General features: G+C 43.7%; 1 protein-coding gene across 4 annotated transcripts in view; it reads right to left on the bottom strand.

Annotated features, from left to right (window-relative positions):
- LOC119334320 overlaps positions 1 to 17384 on the bottom strand; it is a 31279-nt gene extending 13895 nt beyond the window's left edge. For 2 of the 4 annotated variants that reach the window (XM_037606904.1, XM_037606907.1), the window contains exons 1-5: positions 17255 to 17384; positions 6887 to 7037; positions 2931 to 3150; positions 2717 to 2843; positions 219 to 431 (exon numbers count right to left, since the gene is read on the bottom strand). In XM_037606904.1, coding sequence (XP_037462801.1) covers positions 219 to 431; positions 2717 to 2843; positions 2931 to 3052 — 462 coding nt within the window. In that variant the 5' untranslated portion in view covers positions 3053 to 3150; positions 6887 to 7037; positions 17255 to 17384. The remainder of the gene's footprint in view (positions 1 to 218; positions 432 to 2716; positions 2844 to 2930; positions 3151 to 6886; positions 7038 to 17254) is intronic. The other 2 variants (XM_037606908.1, XM_037606905.1) reach the window with 2 other exon arrangements.
- Positions 17385 to 19161: the final 1777 nt, after the last annotated feature.

Here is a 19161-nt window from a genome sequence, read left to right as displayed (position 1 = left end):
TTGACAAACACAAAGGCTTTTGGCCAATTTTTCCATTTAAAATATTCATTAGTTCTTCATTTAATGCAGTGGGTTGAATTGAGGATCCACGCCAGAGCCCAGGCAGCTGCCCAGGCTGGCTAGAGTGTAGCTCCACCACTGTGTATATAACATAAGAAGACAACTAGGGTGAGTAGTCCATAGCTAACTAGCACGTCTAAGGGAGCATACGAGCTTGCCTGTCCAAACTTATATTGAGAGTCATTTCTGATTGACCCATTAACACCTTCCGCTTGTCTGATATCATCTATGATATCCCATATAAAAGGCCGTTCGGACGGGTCAATTTCCTGGCATAGTAACCCTATTTTGATGCATTTTGCTACTTGCTGGTAAACCAACTGTGTTTCCTTCCCTGTTTTCCTCCATCTATGCTTCCATCTCCTAAGTACCTGTTGTTCCACAAAAGATGACATATATAGAATAAGGCAAAATGTTTAACCAATAATCTCAAGTACTGGAATTATGACACATACAAAGTTAGATGAGCTGCTCGCACGTTAGCACGTAGTGAAAGTGTGAGTATTGTTCCAGCTTCTGGATATTGTTGGTTTATATAAAAACTATGGAAGTTCTTAAAGTGGTAGTTGAAGCATGGGGAACCATGTTTTTTAATTTATTATGCAAACTACTCTCTTGACATATATAGGCTGGTGTAAATATGGTTGGGTATACTCTTTCAATGCAGGGCTGGAAAGTTTTCTTTTCTTTTAAAGAATGATTCAACTGCAAAAATTGTAGCATCTCCATTCTCGAAAGAGCATTTCGGTTTGCAAAAGCTCTCTCATAAAGGCGCTCCAGAGCAGACTAGACGCCAGACATGCATGGTGGCTTTGGAAACCATGATGGCTGAAGCAGAACAATGACACAAACTATGCATGGGACACGTCTGAAGCTTGCCACAGATTCATAATGTCCTGATTGCTTGCTCTGAATCACCATTTTGTGCTTTTGCAGTACCTATCTCCTACTTGCGACCTCTCTATCTCACTTCTATACAGGGACGCTGCAGAATGTTAATGATCATAACTTCCGCTGGAGGCTAAGGCCATAGTTGTTGCGGTGGGCGTGGTGGTGCCGGCTATCAACAAAGGTTGAACCCCATGGTGGAGCGGTGGTAGTTCCTGGTTGGTTCAGCTCACCATTAGTGCTGCACACGGTATTGTGATGGTTCGACTCAAAATTGAACTCCTACACCAAATTTGAGTACTAGACTCAATCGGCACTACAAACGGACACTATGAAGACACATCGGCATGGATTGACTTTGTCCAAACCGTAAACGGCGAATTGGCTCTAATACAACCTTGCTTAGTTAGCATCTGCGCCTCCCAGGAATACTTGTCGTGCTAGTATTGGAGATAAGATTAGCATCTGCGCCTCCCAAGAATACTTGTCCTATTAGCATCTGCGCTTGAACTCAAACACGAACTTAACACTTACCAGACTGTATTGGAGATAAGATTATGTTATACTCACAGCTATAGAATCATACTTGCTGATGGGCACCTAAACGCCACCACTGGCGGTTTTTGCACCCACCAGTGTGATTAAACATTAGCTTGGGAGTATATTACATAGTTGAGAGCATGAGAGTATGATATAATACATAAAAAACTAAATATATGTTGGCAAATAGGCCGATTCACCGATTATTCACTACTCCAAGCCGACCGAGCAGCTACCAGTTACCGATTTCCTAAACAATCTGTTTAGGACTCAACCCTAATAGCTGTTTTTACTCACGTGGCTGGTTTCCCGGTGTTGACTACCCAGTCCGGCCTGCCATGTCAGCCCCGTCCCTCGCTCTCCTCTTTTCCAGGAGCTCCGTCTTCTGTTTCTCAGCTACCGTGACGACGCAGCTGCCAGTCGCCACCGTGCATGCTGGTGGGTGGACAGGAGAAGCTCCCGTGCTTGCTCCACTGGCGCGCGTGTGTGTGCGTGCTCCCGTGCTTGCTCCGCTAGTGTGCGTGCGTGCCTGCTACCCATGCATGCTACCCTGCGTGCTCGTGCTTCCTTTCTCCCCAGCAGAAAGCAGCGGCGGCCGGGAGAGCAGCACACAGCTACGAGCAGCAGCCGAACGCATCAAACAGCGGGCAGCAGCACTGAAACCAGGTCAAAGAAACGGTCAATGGCAGTGAAACGGAGAGAGGGTTGTGTATTGTGAACGGTATTGAGAGTTGGGGTGTGCAGGAACCGGGTTTTTTAGTCCAGGGTTGAAACTTAAACAATGTGGTTAGTTGAGTGTTGAAAAGTGGACTTCTCTCACTAAACATAAATGTCTGAGGCCATCACAGTACCATCCACCTTGATCGATTCTGAAATGGTCGTACGAGGTAAAGTGTAACCTAATATCACCATTTCCTAAAGAGTTAACTTTCCTGTGCTGTATATGTTTTTGAGGAAGATCAGCACATAGCTTATATTCTCTCTTCAAATATGTAATCCGTTCGTCCCAAAATAAGTGTCTTAAATTTAATACAACTATATACTAAAGTTAGTACAATGTTAAGACAGTTATTTTGAGACGGAGAGAGTGTTATTTAACTAGAAAGGCATGCCATCAAATATCATCCAATGCCAGTAGTATTAGTAAAACTGGTAACAAAATGCACTTTGGGAAGTTAGGGTATTTCTTAAAATAGATTGCCCACATGGCGAGATAAGACCCTCTTACCTTGTTATTGTTAATGGGGAGCGCCTTTTGTCCAGTCACTAGTTCAATAATTATAACGCCTAAACTGTACATGTCTGATTTGAAAGACATCTTTCCCTGGCTCCAGTATTCGGGAGCACAATATCCTCTACATTGAAGGCCAATACTTCAATAAATTATAGCTAACAAAATGTTAGTTGACATGACAATAAAGTCAGTTATTTGATGCACTTACAGTGATCCAAGACGGTCTTTACTCATGGTTTGCCTCATTTCATCAAGCCTCGATAAACCAAAGTCGGTGATTTTCAGCACCATATCATTGTCAAGTAGTATATTGTCAGGTTTCATATCCATATGATATATTTGCTTTTCCTTGTGCAGATGATACAAACCTTCACAAATGCCTCTAATAATTTCATAACATGTCTTCCATTCAAGTCCCCGTAATTCATCTGCATAATGGAAAAGTAGCATTGAGCCATGAAAGTTTCAAAACATTTAATTGATGCATGCTAGATTGCACAATCAACGGCCCTTAACATTGTTTTCCAGTCTATTTCACTTCTTGACTGTGGGTAAAACGTGTCAAATATAAGTTAAAAAGGAAAAGGACAAATAAGTAAAGACAAGAGTTGTGTCACATGCACGAAGGTCGTGCCAGTAATATATTTTGTCAGGCTTCCGTTGCTGATATACTCAAAACAGAGTAGTCTTTCTCGTACCTCAGCATAAATACGCTCTTTCAATCCTTCAATTTGTATTGCCATCTGATCTGTGCTAGCACAGAAGCCAAGAAACCGTACAACATTTTCGTGTTCAATGTTCAACAGGCTGTTAACTTCACGATAAAACAACGTCTCCTTGATTGAATGACAGCTCTTTATCCTCTTTACCGCAACGTTACCATTTGGGAGCACTCCCTGTTTAACCTCTCTTGTGAGTCTTTAAAATGTTTTAGCTGAATTTGGAAATGTTGTGCGTGAAAGATAGTACAGAAAGTTTGGTATACAACACGTAATGGACAAAGCTGTTTTTTTTTTCGACAGAGCAGAAAGTACATGAACTCAGTGGAAATACACTACACTCAGCTCGACCATACACACATGCTAAGAAAAATATGAGACCCCCTAGTCAACTTAAGGAGGCACATATTTTCTCAATTAATGGATGTGTGCATCCGTTTAATCTTGTACTCTCATTGCAACACACTGTCTCTATCCTAGAAATCAAATTTCGCAATATACCACCCAAAGTATCTGCCTGATTGACTGAATACAATATATAGGAGTATATGCCATAAAAAAATTAGTTCTGTCTTTTAATTTGCAGAAAGGTAAAGGTTGTCTAGATATTCCCTTTCCCATACTCTACCTTGTGTGGCAGCTTTCAGCTGTGGGTACGCCTTTAAAAAAAATTAAGTGGCATTGTGAAGAGTTTTGTAACTGTATATACAGTGCTATTTTTACTAGGTTGTAACACCGAGTACTAACATAGTTCGGTACCTCAAATACTGCTCAAGTCACCTATAATAATTCCAAGAGTGATCTCTAGATGACCTATGCCTAATTGATGGCAAAAAATAATTTTTCCTTATAAACAGTTGCAAATCCACCATGGCCGATTTCTCGATCCTCCGAGAAATTTTCTGTGATATCCTTCGAAAGTGGGAGCGATAGATTTGTCGGATTCTCTCTTCCATCAAGTATACGCTCCAGGACCTCATGATTCATGTATGATTTATCTGATGTGCAACCAATTTCACACTATCCACTATCAACACTAACCAAAAGATGTTTGCTCAAGATCAGCGTGATTTAAGGCAGGATATGGTCATTTAACAAAAATAATATCTATAGTAAGTAGTTTGTGCGCCAACCAATATTTATGACAACAATATTATAACTTCTAATGATGATTCTGTGATCTTCTTTCAATGTAATAAGCAAATGCAAATGTGCAGTGCAATGGTGGGCGCCTGAGTTTATGCTTTATATACTTATGCATTTTAAGAAATCCTAGAAGATTACTTTATGTGCATCATCTTAAAGCACATACACCTGCAAACAAGAGCCAAGGCAGGTCATGTACAAAGCCAAGGCCCAAAATCATGCAGAAAGCTATTCTCGGGAATACAAAAGAACATGAAGTTAGCTATACGGTCGGCGCTAAGCTTGTTGCGGGTATAACCATCTCTGGTCAGACCTAGGCTTTCACTCCGAAGCTCATGATGCTCTAGTAGCACCACCATCGAAGTCACTCAAGCGTTGTCGCCACCACTTTTCCATGATTCCAAAAGTTACATGCGATGCGACCGCCGCCATTGCACAACCTTACCTCTACGTCAAGTCAGCATCCATAATTTGCATCTCACCGCCGAACTCGACCACTGAATCTTGAGAGATGAACACTCCTGAAGATCTTTCGGTGACCACAGCCGTTGTGAAGCCATAGGAGATCACTGCAACATAGTCTGCAGTTACCCCACTCAGCCGATTATATCTAAATCACGACCATCAAGCCATGGACCATAGAGGCATCGATAGGACTCCAGAACCTTACCGCCACAGTTCACGTCCCACCATAGAGCCGCTGGTTCGGTTTTTCTGGACATGTCCTAACAACTAGCCACAGTCTGAACCTCCACCGGGCCTTGGGTCGACAAACGACTAGATCCTTTACAACGGGGAAGATTCTATCTACAATTGTCTGATGTAGCATGATATATACTCGTAGCATGACTAAGCTATTACCCATAATGGAAGCTCGAGCCTTGATAAATCCAACGTGTCATTACTGTCTTCATCGTCTCCAGCGTCTACGACGGGGTCCTTGCCCGATTTTATATTCATAGTATATGTGATTTATGATTTAATCCGCAACCATGCAGCATTCCTCATTGACAATGAGGAGTAGGTTTGTTGATAGACACCTTCTATGTAGACGGCCTTAGTTTACCCGGCTTTTCTATCCCAGTATAGTTGCAAAAGTTCCAGTTATCACTTGATTCCAATAGGAAGCAACCGTCAAGGCCAAGAAAGGACCGAGCAATCGATGGGGACGCTACTCTGAATCAGGCTTTGCCCACTTTATAAATAAAGCAACCACCATGTCCATACAAGTAGAACATGAGTCTCGATGAAAATAAAAGCAGTCTGGCACATCAGCACAAACACTACCAAACACATAAAAGAAAATGAAAAAAGAACCACCAATTGGCCACCCGCTCAAGGGTGCAGCATTGAAGCAGCTGACGTGCGCCAGTAGTCAGCTACTCCTGGTGAGGGTGTTGGTTGTGGAAGTGAGTCCAAGGGTTGTTCGTGCGGGTGCTAGTGCCGGTGTCGGGCGAGGGGGATTCACTCGTGCTAGAGAACAAGGGTTTAGAGGGATGACTGGGGTGGTGGCGGGTCGGGCAGGGCAAAGTGAGACGGCGCAGCAACGACACTGGCTACGGTTCAATTGGTTGCAACAGGTGGGTTGACGGGTGCGCGAGGAAGAAGAAGATTACATCGATATGAAGGAGAGGGATTTAGCTTAAATTCAAAGAAAAAAATCCATATAACAAAAGAATAGATGGTCTAATTAGCCAAAATCTTGTTATGCACCGAATTAATTTTGGCGCTCCCATGTTTTTCTTTATTTTGTTGGCGGAGCAAGGAACTGTTTGGCGAAGAGATGGAAGAGCTAGCACGAGCAGTGCGGGGTAGACGGCGTGCCACGCCTGCTGAGTCTCCGACGGAACGAGGAGCACGAGCTGCCCTAGGCCACCCCGGGGCCTGGAAATATTTTTTAGGAACACATGCATAAACATTAGCTAGCGTAGTAGTAGCCCAACCTTCCAATTAATCCCTCTCTACCGTTTCTTCTAAGAATATCATACTTTCTAAATAGCCTTGGTGTAGTAGAAATTCATGCACATGTTAGTATACGACATAACAATTACATATCCTGCTATTAATTAACAAGCTACTTAATAGCAGGATATGTAATTACTTTTCTAGAAAAGAGGATAACTTTTCATCTGTTCTTTAGATCTGAAAAATGTCATTACATTTTTTTAGAAAAGGAGATTACCCCGGCCTCTGCATCACAAAGATGCACACAGCCATAAAATGTCATGATATAATCCAAAAGGAAATATACAAACTGTAATTTGAAGGCTATTTGAGTACAAAAGACTGGATCACTGACCTGGAAGATCTGTTTGGGGATCCAGCTAGCTACTCGAGGAACATCCAAGTAGACGAGAGGCGCAGGAAGATAGTAGGATTGGATCAGGTTGGGGTTGCATACGTCGAAAGGAGGAGAGGTCTTGGGGTTGCATACATAGAAATGAAGAGAGCTGCAAGACGAGACGGTAAGTAACGGTAAGATCTATAGACATTTATTAATTAACTTCGTCAGATTAGGGTGATGCACGTGATGGCTGACAGATCCAGCCTAGGTAAGCACGCTTGTCTCTGTGTAGCTGAAAGTTTCAAGCGCATCTCGAGAAGGAAAAGGGAAAAAGACGACATGAACAGAACATTTAACAACTTCATATGAGGACAATGCATGTGGTGGCTCAAAGGTCCAGCGGTAGGTGAGCACTAAAATATGGGAAATCTGAGAGCATCTTATTTGGTTGCGTGTTAACAAACCCTCCTTTCAAGAGCGTTCAACTAATCGGTAAAATCGTGAAATGGGCATCATTATATATACAAATCTAAAATATGTAGAGGCAGGGGAGGAGAATACATTGCAAGAGGACAACAACAGCACTACACTGCAAGAGGAGACGATCAGCTTAACACGCAAGAATGCAAGATATGAATGACCAGAAACATGTTTATAACCAATGAAACATAACCCATGTACAGAAGAAATGGACAAATACACGTCAGATTGCAAACAGTGGATCGAGCCAGTGGTAGGTGAAAAGAAAAGGAAGTTAAAGAGAATATATGCCACTTCCTCCGTCCCATAATATAAGATCTTATTTGGACGTAATAAGATACCTTATATTATGGGACGGATGGAGTACATTTTAGGAGGAATATGGTAGTGCTTCCACCTTCATAGTAGGTGTCTTTGGATGGATCACAAGCTTGCTCTCAAGGTGTGCCTCGAGTCCTTGACTGCTTTGAGATTTGTACCCTTCAGCATGACTTATTTCAGTTTTGATATCTTAGAATCTCTAGATCTAGAACCGTTTCACTTTTTTGGATTTTTTTTTAGTTCTTTTGCAGCCTAAAACTGGTTAATCGTTTGCTGCCACGTTCTATTTGTTTGGCATATGGTGGGGTATGAGATCTGGGGGTGCATGGCGATTTCAGTTGCTATCTGCAACATTGTTTTTGTAGCCTGTTTGACATACGGCGTGCATAATTTGACTACGTACATGGAGGTGCATGTGGTGGGCCTGGAGCTAACCGCCCCCGTATTGTGGACGTGGCCATCCATGGTAGGTTTTATCTCTTTTTTAAAGCCCTGATCTCTTGAACGTTTCCTGATATGGCGCTGCATGGATGCATGTCATTTGCTTTTCTGTGTGCTGGCTTGTGATGGCAGCGGCTCGTCGCCAATTTTTTTACAGAGGTTGCCATCTGCGCGGGTGTAAAATTTTCTGGCGGTGCCGCTGTGTTCGTGTTTTCTGGACGCCGCTCTTATAGCTGGCTCTGGTCGTTTCCCGCTGTTTCCCTCCACGTTTCTTATCCTTATAAATACGTGATTCTCCCAGTGGTTTTCCTTCGTGTTTCAGGTTCTGGACTTCACCCACTACTGGTTCTTGGATTAATGGCTCGTAGGAGTTCTGGCCGAAGCGGCCTTCGCCGTCCGGGCCATCCTCCTGGAATCCGTGGGGCTGTTGTTAGTCGTAGATGAGGTCGTGGTGCACCCACCCATGGCGGAGGGTGCTATTGGTGGCCGCCTACCCGATGATCAGTTATTGCATGGTGGTCGTCTGGATGGTTTTCACCCCGCTGGCTCCGCATCTGCTGGTGTGTTTGGTTTAACCGCTGGCGCCGAGAGATTCGTTTAGGAAAGCGTCCTGTTGATTTTGTTGCCGGTGAGTTGACGCGACAACATTTGTTTAGAAAAATGCTACCGTGCTCTGCGAGTGCATGCATGCAGCTGTGTAGTTGATGTGACTGCGTGCATGTGTATGGCCGGGCACTCTTCCAGTGGATTGCATTATACTATTTCTTGTGACAAAAATATGTTTGGTGGGTGCTTTGTCGAAGGATTAGCAGTTCCTTCAAGCTGGCCTTCCTTGATCATTTGTTAAGTTGCTAATTGTGCAGTGCCGCACAATGGGCCACCGTCTCACCAATTTGTGTGCTCCCTTAAGGGCACTCAAGCTGGCCTTCCAGTGATTAGACAGTACGTGCATGCAGTTGTGTAGGCTGATGTAAACCTGCATGTGTCTGCTTTCTTTATAATTCAATATTTCGTGCGACCTATCTGCTTGCAAGTAAGTTATTGGTCGACTGTTTTAAACTACGCTTTCATATATTTATAATATTTTCCTTGCGCACAGGTAATTCTTCGTCTGGATCTGATAGTCGGGCCTGATAGTCGGGCCGCCACGGAATTTGTTGTTGATCCTATTTTTGGTTGTCCGACTGTGTTTCCTGGTATTAGTTTATCTATAAGTCGTACTGTTTTCCCACGCTGTAGGTTATGTTTTGCTTGGTTCATGTTGTGCGTGCTATAATTTTTAGGAGGTTCTTCGTATGTGTCTGGTGGTCCGACCACTCAGCGGCTAGCTGTACCTTGCGTTGATGTTTCAGCTTTGTTTGTTTGACTTTTTCAATTTATTCTGTGTTTCTTCTCATTGTAGGAGTGGCCGCTGGTGATACGGGAGAGGGTCTCTTTCAAGGTTTTGGCCTTTGGTGTTCCATCCATAGTTAATCGACCACGCGTGGTTCCACTAGGTAATATGGGTTCTTCCTATCGGCCTACTCCACTGGGTAAAGTTTTGATGTCTGTTGATCAAGGTTGTCAGAATCGTGATTTTGAATCGGATCGGAGCTTCGATGGTAGGATCATAAATCGTAGAATCTTCATTATCAGGATCGTAGAAACGTAGATTCTAAGAACTAAAGTCGTAGAATCATAGGGGTTAGTTTGGATCGTAAAGTCGTAGAATCGTCTAACAGAATCGCGATTCTGACAACCTTGGTGTTGATGATATTTTTTGTGTTTTACGTGTGTTCTGCAGTTAAAATTTTGTTTCATTCTCTTGTTTTGGTTTCGAGTATTGGCTACTCCCATTATGGAACGTGCTGATATATTGCATAATCGACGGAAGCGGAGGTTGATACGGAGTTACCGGTCAGGAAATAAGAAAGATTTATTATGTATTTTTTCATGTTGTTTTATTATGTGTTTAATGCCTTTCTTATTAATTGGTTACATGTTGATGATATCATGTAGTACGGGAGTGGTATACCATCGTATCAGTTCACTTCTACCTGTTGGAGGCTCTTCTCCCAAATTTGCACAGTTATATATGGTGGACTCTGCTGATGAGGTTAGGAGCAAAATTAATGTATTTGATAGGGAAGGGAATGGTTCTCTTGAGCCTGATCCTCAGATTGTGTCGGCGCTTATTCGAATGTTGAATATGCGTCACCGTTTGGTCCATAAATTTAGAATTGCTCGGGAAAGTTTGTGCAGTCCTTACGTATCCAAGCTGTCTATATAGTTATTGAGTGGTGATGGTGGTCCTCATGGTACACGTTTCTCTGGACTTACTACTTCAGAGGTTGCTGCACTTATAGTGGGTGATTTGACTCCTGAGTGTAGAAGGTTTGATGTTGTTGCCGAAACAATTCTGGTCGTTTGAAGCATATATCTACTCTCAATTGTAATCTCATGGCCTTGCAATATCCTATCCTCTTTCCATATGGGGATAAGAGTTATCATCTGGGGATCAAATACATTGATATTAATGTTCATCGTACCACAGTTGATGCAAGTGTGCCAGTCGTTGATCAATTGGATGATGATGATGGTAATAGTTCCCGAGGATGTTAGAGCTTCCCGTGGAGAAGTTACTATGTTGGAGTACTACAATTATTATTTTCATTGTCGTGAGCGTGAGGTGAACCCATATACAAGTTGTGGTCATCTAAGCCAACAAGTGGATGTTAATGCATACTCATGTGTTGAATCTGATCGTTTGGAATATCATTTTCGGAAGCAAGATAAACTCCGCTCAGAGACTTATCAGGGTGTATCTCATGCAATTGGTGAAGGTAATTCTACAGGAAAGTATATTGGTGTTCAGTTTATATTGCATGGCAGTTTCACTGGTGGCCAACGTTACGTGTTGCTAAATTATCATGATGGAATGGCCATATGTCGTGAGTATGGTCCTCCTGATCTATTTGTTACATTTACATGCAATCCTAAGTGCCAGGAGATTGCCGATGCTCTTGCTGCTGAGCCTGGACAGAGTGTTGCTGATCGACCAGACATTACTACTCGAGTATTTAATATGAAGTTTGATGAATTTTTGGATGGTGTGAAATATGGTTCTTCTTTTGGTCCCGTCTAGCCTGTATGTCTTGGTCGAATGTTGAATATGCATCACCATTTGGTCCATAAATTTAGAATTGCTCGGGAAAGTTTGTGCACTCCTGACGTGTCCAAGGTATCTATATAATTTTTGAGTGATGATGGTGGTCCTCATGGTACATGTTTCTCTGGACCTACTACTTCAGAGGTTGCTGCACTTATAGTGGGTGACTTGACTCCTGAGTGTAGGAGGTTTGATGTTGTTTCCAAAACACATTCTGGTCGTTTGAAGCATATATCTGCTCTCAATTGTAATCTCATGGCCTTGCGATCCTATTCTCTTTCCATATGGGGATAAGAGTTATCATCTGGGGATCAAATATGTTGTACTAATGTTCACCGTACCACAGTTGATGCAAGTGTGCCAGTCATTTGATCAATTGGATGATGATGGTAATATTATTGTTCTCGAGGATGTTAGAGCTTCCCATGGAGAAGTTACTATGTTGGAGTAATACAATTATTATTTTCATTATCGTGAGGGTAAGGTGAACCCATATACAAATTGTGGTCGTCTAAGCCAACACGTGGCTATTAACGCATACTCGTGTGTTGAATCTGATCGTTTGGAGTATCATTTTCGGAAGCAAGATAAACTCCATTCAGAGACTTATCAGGGTGTATCTCATGCAATGGGTGAAGGTAATTCTACAAGAAAGTATATTGTTGTTCAGTTTATATTGCATGGCAGTTCCACTGGTGGCCAACATTACATACATGTTGCTAAATTACCATGATGGAATGGCCATATGTCGTGAGTATGGTCCTCCTGATCTATTTGTTACGTTTACACGCAATCCTAAGTGGCAGGAGATTGCCGATGCTCTTGCTGCTGAGCCTGGACAGAGTGCTGCTGTTCGACCAGACATTACTACTGAATATTTAATACCTTCCTCCATCTGGTTTTCTTGCATTCATGCGGTGTATTAATGATCCTAATAAACGGGAAAAAAGTTGTATTAGAAAATATGTATTAAATTTTACCTTGGTACCTGTAATTTGAGTTTGTGGCCTTGAATATAAAAACGGAGGGAGTATGAAGTTTGATGAATTTTTGGATGGTGTGAAAGATGGTTCTTCTTTTGGACCCGTCCAAGCCTGTACGTCTTTGTCGAATGTTGAATATGCATCACTGTTTGGTCCATAAATTTAGAATTGCTCGGGAAAGTTTGTACAGTCTGGATGTGGGGGAGGAGGAGGCGCAGACGATGGAGGAGGACGTGGGCGTGTGGCCGGAGCAGCACGCCATTCTGAACTCCATCCGCTCGGAGTTGGCTGCAGAGGCCAGACGTCGCTGTCGCCAACAGATGGAGGCGGCCCAGGCTTCGGCGCTAGCGGCTTCGGTCATCGCCGACAGCGACGAAATTTGAGTAGTATAGAACGTAGTATGTAGCTATATATTCTGTATGCTTTTGTATGGATTTAGGGGATGAATATGAGAGACTTGTATGTGGAGAAGGAAAGACGAGGCGTGCCCGGTCAGTTTTCGCGGGCGTTTAAGGGGTCGGATTTGCCAAGTCCGACTATAGATGCTCTAAGCAAGATATACATAGGTATATGTCTACCCTCAGGAAGAAAAATAGCATCTTTAGCAAGAGCGTGGGCATCTCTAATAAGTTCTCTCCGTCGAACGCCAAAGATAGCTAAGTCACCGATCTCTTTCATCAGAGAGCCGTACGCTGCGATGGTGTTTCCATCGTGCACACAATTGACCACCTCAGAGCAATGTGAACTGATTTTCACCCGTCGCACGTTCAGATCTGAGGCTAAAGATAATGCCTCATTGGTCGTCCTTACCTCCGAAATAGCAGGTGATGTTAGCCCATCATAGCAGGTCACCGAGGTGCCCAGGAAGACACCATGTTCATCTTTGCACATGGATGAAGATGCTCCTCTGTTCTGTTAGAGTTATGTCAAATATTATGTACAAGGTAGGTTACAGTTGGACTCTGACTAGTATTGTGTTTAGATAGGATATGGAGTCGTGTCCTAATAGGACACTTGTATCCTAGGCCTCTTATATAGCGGGGGTAGACACATGATGTAACGTATGCCAACATAATAGCACCGAAATGCAGGGGAAGCCGGCGGCATGTGCCGGTGTTCAGGGCGACCGGGTGCGGTATTGTAGCGGTGTCATGGGGAGGAGCGCCCATAGTCAGGCCCCGGGGATGTAGCCATATCGGTGAACCTCGTTAACAAATCTCGATGTCGTGCTCGTGCGGTTGCTTAGTACTCGGATGATCGACGGTATGCCTCGAATTTATTCTAACAAGTGGTATCAGAGCTAGGTTCAAAGAGGCCGCGGATTCATTGATTTAGAGGATGGATCGTCGTCGAGTTCGGCACAAAGACAATGTGCGGAAGATTATTCCTTGGAGATCGTTGGGTGCACTATTGACGAGATCGGGTAGAAGCAATCGGGAATCAAGCGGTTTGCGAGAGCGTACAAGAAGCAGTCCGGATCTAGGGAAGGAGCTCACGCCGAGATGGAAAGGTTGTCAGCGAGTCGCGTGGGCGGATCGTGGCGAGCAGCTCTCGTTCGCATGCCAGTAGCGGACGTAGCCGAGTCCAGTCCAGGCAAGAGCTCTTTGTGCACAGGTCCAGGAAAGGCCCACCGGTGACTGCATGCGCTAAGACCACGGAGAAGTGCTACTGGTCTGGATGTGTACCTGTGCGTGCTGTGCAAGGCTACGTGAGATTTTTTTTGGACAAAAGGAGACCGAGTCTTCAAATGACACTGAGATAGGCAGGCAATTCAACTCGCGAATAGAAAGAATCGCAAGAGATAATCCGTTGGAAAGCAGAAGGTCATGGCAAGGCAAAGCTAGCATTTGAAGTTTTGTGCAAAGGAGCCGATCCACCACGTGAAGGCCAAAGATTTTAGTTCTCTTGGTTTTGCTATAGTAGCATGCAGAGGTTCGTCCATGTGCTTGGGGCATAGCGTGGAAAGCTCAGATAATTTTTCACAGGGTTAGCCGTACAAAGAACCATGATGCCAACGGGTACCAGGTTTGAGGTGGAGAAGTTGACTGAACTGAAAACCTTGGGTTATGGCAGACGAGGGTGAAAGATTTGTTGGCACAATGGGGATGCTTGAAGCGTTGCGGAAAGTCATGTCAGCTAAGATGGAATTATCATGTGATGGATGAGAAATCGCGGAAGACGATTTAGGAGCCTTGAGCGTGTCGTTGCAGTCGGACAAGTTCGGCTGGGTTGGACTAGATGGTCTGACGGATCGACGCAAGTCGGTTGGTACAAAAGACGGTGGTGGGATCGGCGACGACGACATAGGAGCGTGATGCTGATGGTGACCGACTTCTGGGGCGTGGAAACACGTGGCACAGGCCCGAGGGCTTGTGTGGCTTCGATAAAACTATGGCTCGGGGTTGATTCAAGATGGTGCACACATGAGAGGTTGAAGTCGACGGGGCGCGAGGGTGGACTAATCATCTACCATGGAGTCATGTTGAAGGTGGAGCTGGATTGAGGGGTTACGGTGTAAGGATCCAGAGAATCGAAGCCTATTCAGCGGGGAAAAGGCGAGGGACACATAATTCGGACTGGAGCCCAGTGGTCTGATGAAAGCGTGAAACTCATCATCGGGCGGTGATGATCGGTGATACTCTGCAGTGGGGGTTGAGTGGTGTGGTTTCGCGACCTTTGAGATTCGACCAGGACAGCGGAGGCTCGACGCAGTAATAGCGGCGAGGCGTGCGGTACGCACGGGACATGGAGACGGGCCAGGGCTCTGGTGGTCATACATGTGGTGAGACAACTACGAATTTAACTCGGGAGGACTATAAGCAATGGTGAAATTTCTTCAAGTTTCAGACAGGCGGTCAAGAAAGGAGCGGTGATGTTGAGTTCAGGTAACTCTTATGTGTGACACCCAATATATGAGTTCTTCACTTTCACGCAGGTCAGTGATCAGTGTGTGTGGTCAAGAAAAGAAGGGACTATAATTTGCAGGTGGAGTCATATGGAGTCTTTGGAGTAGCAGCGGTTTTCATGGGACAAGGTCAAGTCCAATGTACATGGAAGTTTGACGCATTGACGAATTCAAGGTGGTGGAGAATATTCGCCAAGGTGGAGTTTGTTAGAATTGTGTCGAATATTATGTACAAGGTAGGTTACAGTTGGACTCTGAGTAGTATTGTGTTTAGATAGGATATGGAGTCCTGCCCTAATAGGACACTTGTATCCTAGGCCTCTCATATATAGCGGGGGTAGACACACGATATAACCTATGCCAACATAATAGAACCGGAACGCAGGGAAAGTCGGTGGCATGTGCCGGTGTCCAGGGCGACCGGATGCGATATTGTAGCGGTGTCATGGGGAGGAGCGCCCATAGTCAGGCCTCGGGGATGTAGCCATATCGGTAAACCTTGTTAACAAATCTCGGTGTCGTGCTTGTGTGGTTGCTTGGTTTTTGGATGATCGACGGTATCCTTCGGGTTTATTTTAACTTCAACCTCTTTGGCCACGCCGGTCGGTGGAGCTGACTAGCCGCCCCTGGCATGCACAGCTCCAGTACCCCTGCTATTTTCCTCCTTGCTGGTCAAGATCGTGGAATGCATCCGGATAGGGGCCCGGAACCATCTGCAACCAAGCTCCATGGAACAGTATTCAAGCTCCACCGCTTCAAAGTGTGTACGATTTCGATGGCAGGAGGATAGAGACTGACGATTGTGCCGTTTACCTGATGCTCTGCTTCGGTTACGACCAGCGGTGGTGGAGGGGCGAACGAGCAGTAGTCTGGCGATACTGAAGATCTCATGGGATGTTTGGAAGATTAATTATGGACACAATACCCCTCACTGTAAATTACTACAGGTCTAGTGTGAAGAATTCTTCTCAACAGATTATTAATCCCCAAGCAGGCCTTATTGGTGCGCAGCTGACAATGCTTGTGCAGAACAGCAAAGCCGACCAATTGATAATGTCGTCGTAGTCGTAGGGGACTGGTGTCTTGGTTTGTGCAGAGCAACTGAAGCAGAGCACTTAGAGGCTGGTCAAGGCCTGATGAATCACACGAGCACCTAACAGAATCGGTGCCCAGGCTAGGAGGGTTTTTTTGATTTTTAGCCATCAGTTACTTTGCAACTTTGATAATTTGTCACTCTTTACATTGTAATTAATGTGTTGCCAGTTTTTACTTTGCCCTTTGATCTTTTGCCCTCTGTTGGATGGGTCCCATGTAAAATGACTAGAATATCCCTGCCCAATAGATTGACCCTGCGCACCATCTCACCGGCAGCAACGTCAGGAGAAGGCGGTCGGCGGCGGCCCTAGCGCCCGCCATCCACCAGCAGCGTCATCGCCACCTCGGCATATCCCAGCCGCACTCCTAGACCCATCAAATACAGAGGACAGTGCGACACGCGGGACACCACTCAACAAGCGCCGCAACGAGGCTGCTCCACATACGACCTTCAACCTTTTCATGTATACCGGTCGTCGGCCTCAAGGAGATGACACACCATCTCGTCAAGGTCGTCCGGCACGAGTGGCGCGTCCTCGTACACGAAAAGTGAAACAGAGCCTTGATCATACAGTAGCACATGCATTCCCTTATTATTGTGTCTTCATTTTATTATGTTGAACTTCTCGGTACTAGTAACCAGCCGAGACATTCTAGCTTTCTATAACACTCGACTGAAAAACCTCCTCCCTACGTAAAATATGGAAATTTGATGTTTTATGGAATATTTGTCGCCTAAACACCTTTCGGAAATTTGTCACTGAAAAAAAAAGTATTCCAGTGTTTCCTGGGAAAATATCTTGTCCTAGCATGACTTACTCTAGCGTAAATTCATGTACATGGTAGTAAACAAATATGTGTCCGGTTCATAATGAAGAACTAGTACTTAGCAAGTTGTGTTTCATCAGTTTTTCAGATCTGAAGTGTCAAGATAGAATTCAAAAGAACCCATACAAACTGTAATAATCGACACCAAAAATATTTGACAAGTAAATGGTTGGAGTACTAACCTGGAAGCTTACTCAGACGGGATGCAGCTAGCTACTCAAGAAACATCCAAGAAGAAGAGCGGCACAAGATGAGACTAGATCCACTACTAGCTGCTGGTTGGGATTGCATAGGAATGAAGATATAGGGGCAGAAGAGCCATTAAGTATGGGTGTGATATCAGGTGGGTGACTAAGTCCAAATATGGATTTAATTAATAAAAGCACTAAAGAGACATGGCAAGGACACATACCGTGATGAAAAGCTGGAATGCCTAGCATATTTTAGCGTTCACCTACCGTGATTCTTTTAGTAGTGCGTGAGGCATCATGCTTATCACAATTGTTACTTTTTACAACACTGAACGTTCTAGTATATATTATTTAGTAGTGCATGATGCGTCATCCTTACTTTTTATAACACTGGACATTCTAGTGTTATGTAGTAGTGCATGATGCATCATCCATATCATAATTGTTACTCCCTCTGTAAAGAAATATAAGAGCGTTTGGATCGCTAAATGCTCTGAATAGTGATCCAAACGCTCTTATATTTCTCTACGGAGGGAGTACTTTTATATAACACTGGGCATTCTAGTTTTCTATAACAAACTGGCAGGTGAAGGCTAAAATTTGCCAACATTCTAGTTTTCTACAACACTGGTAAAATTATTGATCTGTGTGAGCCTTTTAAACCAGAAAGAAGGAAGGACCTCCGATCAAGATCAAATCGATTTCGCATCTTCTTGGATGCCTCCACTCTCTCCTTTGTCGTTGATTTGATTAAGGGAAAATGTACTTCCTCTGTCTAGGTTTATTAGTCTCGTTCGTATTTTGGGTCACGTTTTGATCATAGATCTAACTATATATAAAAAGAATTATAAAGGTGGTCCAGCAATAGGATAGTATCTAGTCATCTTACCCTATTTTCACGGGTTGTGGCAATTTTTTATGAGATTTGTCAGCTTGTTTGAGACTTTGTTCTCAAACTGAACCTTCGTTAATAATATGGCTGTGTGCATCAAGAGATGAAGAGGTCGGGGGTATTCCTCCTTTTCGAAAAAATGCCAAAAAATGTATATTGTGTGGTGGTACATATTTGAAAGTAGTTTCTAAATATGTGTTTTTGTTACATATATATTACAGTTTTGTTTCGGTACAACTGCATCCCTCCCCCTCTTAAAAGTTTACAGAAATCTTTAAATTACTATAGATCAAACGTATTGTATAGATTGATTTGGATGCAAAAGACTATATTACTCTTTTTGATTGAAAGGAGTAACTACTAATCTCTACCTTTAGTCTGCATTGAAATCTGTAAACTTTTCTAGGGGGTGTACCGAAGAGAAGTTGTATAAACTTTTCTAGGTGGTGGTTGTGATCTATATTACCACGTCATCATCTCTTTCCTCATTTAATACTATGCCATATCATTAATATGTTTAGTTTGCATGAGTATGCATGCTACTACCAATGTTACTTCCACTATGACTGGTCTCGGGGCAGTTTCAATGCAGATATAAAAAAATATGTTAAGGTGTCACCTCAGCTAGATACAATTTCAGATATCAACTCCACGACGCACTATCAGAGAGTCAGCAATTTGAAGTTCAAAGAATCATCTATGGCTCATGTCTGCCTTTTACAGTTGGCTAATAGGAAGAAGATGACAGCCGCACACGTGCTCTACGAGGCACAGAGGTCTGTTGGAGAAGTTGCAAATTGGCCTACTAGCCGCACCAGATTGGGGGAAGAAGAACATATAATCTCGACTCAAGAGGCGAGACAGCGGGGGATGGATATTTTTAATGAAGGAAGCCCGGTAAGGAAATAATACAGTTAGTAAGTTGGCCTGGCTGATATCAGTACATGATTCCTGGATGAAATTAGCTTAGTTAAATTTGTAGCAGTCTGTCTTTTTAAGGACTGTA

The sequence above is a fragment of the Triticum dicoccoides genome, chromosome 7A, assembly GCF_002162155.2.
Source record: "Triticum dicoccoides isolate Atlit2015 ecotype Zavitan chromosome 7A, WEW_v2.0, whole genome shotgun sequence".
Classification (NCBI taxonomy): domain Eukaryota; kingdom Viridiplantae; phylum Streptophyta; class Magnoliopsida; order Poales; family Poaceae; genus Triticum; species Triticum dicoccoides.
Note: the sequence above shows the minus strand (reverse complement) of the source record. Positions and strands in the feature narration are given on the sequence as shown.